Genomic DNA, 6,351 nt, shown 5'->3' with positions numbered 1-6,351 from the left:
CTTTCCAGTCTCGAGGATGACGTTCTTCCCTCTAAAATTCAGTCTGACGACGGCTTCGACTAGAGTGACGTCACAAACTACAACGTTCTTCCTCCCATTCACGTGCTTCTTCGATTGAAATCCCGTTTCGTGTCTGATCAGGTCAACCCGGTAACCCGATGGGTCAGGTCCGGGTTAAATTTTATGACACGCTTGCAAAAACTTGTTGGGTTAGGGTCGTGTCAAAAAGGGTCAGTCAGTTACGGGTCCGACCCGAACCCAATCAACAACCCAATTTTGACACCTTTACTTAAGAAGTGCTCCTTCCTCAGTTAAGAAAGCATAACAAGAGGATTACTTGTTTAAGAAAAAAAGTTAAGAGGGAAAATTACGCAGTCAAATTTAATTAAAACAGATTTATCATCTAATTATAAATTTTGATCATTTACCCAAAATAATATGATGTGACCTCTAAATACTACACAGGCTCGTACACAATCACTGAGCTTTGAAAAACCGGACGCTAAGACCAACATCAATTAACCTCCACAAGCCTCCTACAACCAGCACCGCACTCAATCCCATCCCCAAGCTCCCCAGCGCCCAGTTAACACACCACACTGCGCTGAACTTCTCCGGTTTCTTCATCACTATCCACATGAAGCAGGGATAAGCCATCGTCACCGGCAAAGCAATTCCCCCAAGGAGACCCGCCAGGTCCGATAAGAAAGGAAACGCCACTGCTATCAGAAACACCACAGATCCAAAAACTGCTCGGAACCCCGATCTCAGCCACCGCGGGCAAGGCTTGTCGTTCTTTCCGGTGTACCCTGCTTCCAGGTTGTCAAAAACCGGCATTGCGTAGATTTGGAAGGAGCTCAGGCAGTTAATGACTACTAGGAGGCACGTCAAACCCAGAACAACACGAGATGTATCGTTGCCGTGAAATGCAAACAGTGCGTGAAGAATCCCGCTCGGAGGTATCTGCAAGCCATTAGCGTTCTTTAGCTAGATCATGGAAGAACTGTTAAGATATATAGAAAAGATTAGAAGTGTAATTAAGAAGCGCCATCTTCTTCTACTTGCCTTGTTACCGTATGCCCAGAAGCCTCCGATTGCAATTGGATAAAAGCAGAACGCGACGACGAGGTACGCAGCCTTCACTCCTCGCCACATTTGAATGCGAGAAGGATGCTTTGGAGTCGATGGCATTGTAGCCTGTCAGATCAATTCAGATGAGCAATTACTAATAGATGAATCAAAAGAGGGGGAAAAAAATTTAAATTTTGTGACCTGTATCTCTAATACAAGGTTGTGGCCTCTGAAGGCAAACGCGATGATGCCGATGGCATTGACGATGTCAAGCATTCTATTGATTCTTCCTCTGCCGTCCACAGGAGTATAAGAAGTGTGGGGAAGCCTTCCCAGGCTGAGCGAGACGGCCCAAATAATGGTGCAATAGGATACGGCGGTGATTGCCCCGGCGAGGGAGACGCCGACGAGGGAGTTGAGATTCGGGAGCTGCGAGAGGATCACGGCCATGAAGAGGAAGACGAGGTACCACTCGATGGTAGAGAGCGGCTCCGACTGGCATGTCGGACCACATGCGATTTCGAAGAAGAGCTTCATGTTCCCGCCACCGACGACGACGAGGGCAGAGCAGGTTCCGCCCGAAAGGTACATGGTCGGGAATTTGGCAAGTAGGGTGCCAAGCCTTTTTCCTGAAATGAAGATTGATTGAGCTTTTTTCTGGCCTTAGGAATTTTGTTTGAATGATGAGCGCTAAATTGTAAAATAATTTTGTGAAAATAATTCTCTCTAACAACTAATGGGTTCTGAATTCCTTCGGAGTTGACCTTCAGGCCACTTGGATTTAGCTGGCCAGGTTTTAGCTCTTACGTATTGTAAAAGTTCTTCATGCTCCTAATTTAAATTACTCTTCTAATTTTGTTTATGGACGATAATTAAGATCATAAACATATCTTGCAATTGGGTCAGGTTTGGGTTAATCCTTTGACCAGAAATTTAACACGAACCCGACCCAAAAATTGACATGAAAATCGTCTTGACCCGGAAACCCAAAATTGACCCGAAAACTAGCAATTTTTTCACGGTTCCGAGTCATTCGGATCGTGTCAGTTGACCTGGGCCTGAAGCAGGTCGGGTTCAGGTCCAAAAGACCGACCCGTTCGCAAAAATTGGTCGGATTCAGATTGACCCGAATAGTGCTGGGTCGGTTCGACCCAAACCCGACCCGTGACCCAAAATTGACACCCTTTACGCAAAGTAAATTTTGTTTCAATACTTATGTCGAAAGTGCAGGAGTGATTGAATGGAGATGGGCTCACCAAAGCAATCCTTCGCTAAATGAATATATCTGCAGTAGCGGATTCCAGTGGCTGATTCGTGAAGTTGGACAAGCAGCCAGAGAGTGTAGATTTGCCAGATGAATGCCAAGGACAAGCACAGCGTCCCCCATATCCTACAAAACTTTGAAAGTTTAGCCTAAATTCGTATAATTTTTTTGAATAATGAAGAATAAATCTATTTCTAATGCCTTCAAGCTTGCTATTTGCTGCTCCGTCAATTATATTTGGAGTATTTGGAGATAGAAATATTTGAAAATTTGGGTCTATGATTAACTATGCCTCTACTCTTCAGTATATAATTAAAGAGGCCATCTTTCAGAAGATAAAAAAAAATGGAAGAATTAAGAGGAAATTAAAGAGCTTTTTAAACGAACATTGGATCTGCTTTTATCAGCAGACAATTTTATAATCAAATATCATATTATAAAAGTCCAACTTTGTTGCGGGCTAAAATATACACGGCGATACCGATATTGAATATATCCTTTGATCTTGAACCGTTCGCTAGACATTTAAAGGTCTTAATGATGCCGGAATTCTGTGATCTTGGGCTCGTTGGATTCGTCTTGTCGAGCCGCTCGATTCGACTATAAGCATGTCATGTTTCAAAACCATTTGGTAATCCAAATTGTGGCTTTAACCTTCCAACAGCACTTCGGGCCCTTGATGTGCACCCATTTGGAGTCGGATTGAGTCGAATTTGGTGTCGTCGGGTTCGTATTTTTGAAACGTTCAATTCAACTGTAAGTTTGCTGATATTGGAGTTCGGATTGTCACAATTTTAATTTTGGAAGTTTTCCGCTTGATTTTGCCTTAAAATTCCTGCCCGATCAGGAAAATCTTTTAATGATGTATCAAACTTAATAGTGGAAATTGTGAGAGCTTGCTCTGTTAGTATTTATGGATGGAATGGCCTTAAATATCATCCAAAAGTCAAAGAAACGAGCCTTTGACCTTCCATATTCCCGATTACCCATCTACCTTGAATCAGCTAGGAATTCGCAAAGAGGAAATTGAGAGCTATGAACAAAGACATACCAACCAAGAAAGGTAAAGGCGACAGGAAGCACCAGAACTTGAAAGCCAATTCCTGAGCAGAGGCAGTGGAAGGTAGAGTAGAAGGCGTTGCCATTCCTGGACTCTGTGATCGGAAGCCATGCGTCCTGCCGGTCGAGCTTGGCTATCTGCTCCACCTCCTCCAAATAACCTCGCATGCTCGCCACCGCCTTCCCCGTCGGTGTGGTCACTGCCATCGACTTTTCCAGCGGTGACAGCATTCTGGTCGGTGGCGTCGAAACGAAGGCCACCTTGACCGGTGGCGAGCTCACGTCGGTCACCTCGCCGGCCATAGATATCAAGCGTTTTAGTTGAAATCTATGAATGTGTAAACCTGCAATGGGTATTTATAGGAGGAGCAGAAACACTGGAGACATGCTGACGAAATGTTGAAATAATTTTTAGAATTTTTAATCAACTAAATTAGCATCAACTTTTTTATATTTTCTGATACAAATTTATGTGTGGAGAGAATGAGAAGATGAATATTAAAATTAAAAGATAAATTTTAAAAAAGTAAAAATAATGGGGCATCTGCTTCTGCTTTTATTTTTGTTTAAAAATATTTATTTTTTAGAATCTAACTTTTGAATCAAACCGTTATGGGTCGCCAGCCAATTTTTCAGCTGTAAAAATTTGGAGTTGAATGCGGGCTACCTATTGTTTTTTCGGAATATTTAGATCAATTAAGTTAAATTCATATACATATCATATATAAATATATAAGATTTAAATTCAAAATCTCTTAATTAATACTCAGAATTTTAGAATAGAACATAGAAGAATGACCCTTTTCGAATGAAAAAAAAAAGAATAAATATTCTTTCCATATTCTAGAGATCTCAATTAGATCAATTGTAATCGGTTTCCTATTCATTTATTCCTTTCGATGAAGACTCAAAAACCCATTTGAGCTAACAAATATAATTTGGATTTAAAGATCAAACCTATCGGATCCTTTCATTCTTTTATTTCTATTTTGAAACATTTCATTGTCTAACCGGAACATCGGGGTAGGGTATCAATTCAAAGGCCTAAAAAGAGGAATTATGTTTTTAAGAAAGAAAAGAAATGTTATGATATTTTATGAATCTATACTTATTAGACTCTTTTCTTTTTACTAGTATAAAGAATGGAACTAGACGCTATGTGTATACAAAATAGTTTTTATTCTCTTTAATCTATTTTATTTTATTAGTTCTATTATATTTTCTCAGTTCATATACGTCCTCTGCTTTTGAGATGTATTAAGTTCTTCTCTAGCGCTGAAATTTCTTTACTAAGATGACCTGCCTGGGACCCCTTATTTCTCATGTGTTTTTTTGGCAGGCTGACTTACAAGTCTACCCACTACCAAGATAAAGCAGTGCGTAGGATAGAAGAAATCAGCCCGTGGTTCTATTGACTGCTCGTCAACACCACTCAAACTTTATTGGAAAAATGAGTCACGCTTCATCTGAGTCGTACTGGCAACAACTCTTGTCAACTAGGTAGAAGGAACTTTTATTTGGTCCGGTCACCGTATGTAGAGGTATGTTTGGTCGGCACTAAATTGTGCCACATAGCAGGCACAAAATCACGTATTTGTCGATTTTGCTCGGCAATAACGAGAAATACCATTATGTGAAGACAAATACCGAGTAATACCGAGCAACACCGAGCAATACTAGAAAAATTCGGTATGCTTGGTATTGGTCTTCACAGAGCGGTATTTCTCGTTATTGCTAAGCAATACCTAGCAATACCGAGCAAATACCGAGTAACTCAGTGATGACCGAACGTAAAGCTACGTCCGGTTAGACCGGACGTAATAATTGTTTAGGTAGAAGAGGCTAAATGAGATTGTTTTCATTCTTGTTATATGAAAGTTAGGCTTCAATTGGAATATTTTTTTATTATATCTTAAAATAAATTTTTAGTATAAATTTTTTTTGCAATCAATGAAAAAACAATTTGGTTGGGACTTGGGATGATATTCTTAGAGTTCATTTAGAACAATTTTCTTACTTAAGCTTAAAATAATTTTTTAGTATCAAAATTTTAATTTTTAAACTAGAAAGCTATTTTAAGAATCAATAGAAAAATAGTCCCAATCGAAACCTTTATGTTTTGTAAAATTGATGTAAAGAAAGTAATTTTTTAAAATTGTTGTAGAAAATAAATTCTTTGTCTTTTTTTTTTTAAATCAATGAAAAAGCAATGGTCAAATAAAAATTATGATTACAATCTGAAAAAAAATAAAACAATAAGAAAGTTGTTCCTAACGAATCTTTAGTCATCCATGATTAATTGTGGCTCTTAAATTAATGATAAAAAATGTAAATTTATAAAGGTACCCTTAATTTTACAAATGTATCCCAGGATGCATACATTAATGCACCATGATTTGAGTTCTTATTAGCGCAAATTATGTGAGAGATACCAATTAAGTCACATATCTATTAATATTTTGCCTGATAATTGAAATTGATAGCTCTCACAATAGTGACCTTCCATTATACATTTTCTTAAAAAAAAAAAAAAATTTGAAGGAAATCAAAACGAAAGTGACGCATCTTAGGATTATGATGCCATAGAAATAATATATTCTATTTAGCTTTGGTTCCTTCTTTCTAGAACTTTTTAGAATCTTCTATAGTATTTATATTTACAAGTTATTAATGTAATTAGGAATTAGGATGATACATATGAAATATTTTTGAAAAATACAGTATTTTCATTGTTTGATTCTTTGAGCTATTTTGCTCTTTTGATCTCCTTTATGTCGATCTCCCTACATCAGAAACTATTGGTTATTTAAGCATTTCATGTTTTTATTTTATCAAAATCCAACCATTGGCTACTAAATTCAATCTCTATATTAATGATTTAGAAGTCATTACTAATGGTTCCTTTAACAATGGTTTTAGCTATTATTGTTAATGCATTTTTAATTAAAAAAAAAAAA

At 38.0% G+C, this 6,351-nt stretch overlaps 1 protein-coding gene across 1 annotated transcript; it reads right to left on the bottom strand.

Annotated features, from left to right (window-relative positions):
• Positions 1-395: 395 nt before the first annotated feature.
• Positions 396-3,707, bottom strand: LOC110098537 (lysine histidine transporter-like 8). The gene is made up of 5 exons (XM_020825397.2): positions 3,387-3,707; positions 2,328-2,461; positions 1,273-1,700; positions 1,066-1,197; positions 396-963 (listed from the first exon to the last, which is right to left on the bottom strand). The coding sequence occupies exons 1-5, from the start codon at positions 3,695-3,697 to the stop codon at positions 478-480; spliced, it is 1,491 nt and encodes a 496-aa protein (XP_020681056.1). The 5' UTR covers positions 3,698-3,707; the 3' UTR covers positions 396-477.
• Positions 3,708-6,351: the final 2,644 nt, after the last annotated feature.

This window comes from Dendrobium catenatum, unplaced genomic scaffold (genome assembly GCF_001605985.2).
Source record: "Dendrobium catenatum unplaced genomic scaffold, ASM160598v2 original_scaffold_268208, whole genome shotgun sequence".
Classification (NCBI taxonomy): domain Eukaryota; kingdom Viridiplantae; phylum Streptophyta; class Magnoliopsida; order Asparagales; family Orchidaceae; genus Dendrobium; species Dendrobium catenatum.
Note: the sequence above shows the minus strand (reverse complement) of the source record. Positions and strands in the feature narration are given on the sequence as shown.

Bases quoted from the DNA above. Each gene is read 5' to 3' on its own strand.
- LOC110098537 (XM_020825397.2), bottom strand. From the start codon at position 3,697: ATGGCCGGCGAGGTGACCGACGTGAGCTCGCCACCGGTCAAGGTGGCC. The intron at 2,462-3,386 runs GTATGTCTTTGT...AAAGTTTTGTAG, and splicing joins GCCTTTACCTTTCTTGGTTG to GATATGGGGGACGCTGTGCT. The intron at 1,198-1,272 runs GTCACAAAATTT...TTGATCTGACAG, and splicing joins ACCTTGTATTAGAGATACAG to GCTACAATGCCATCGACTCC.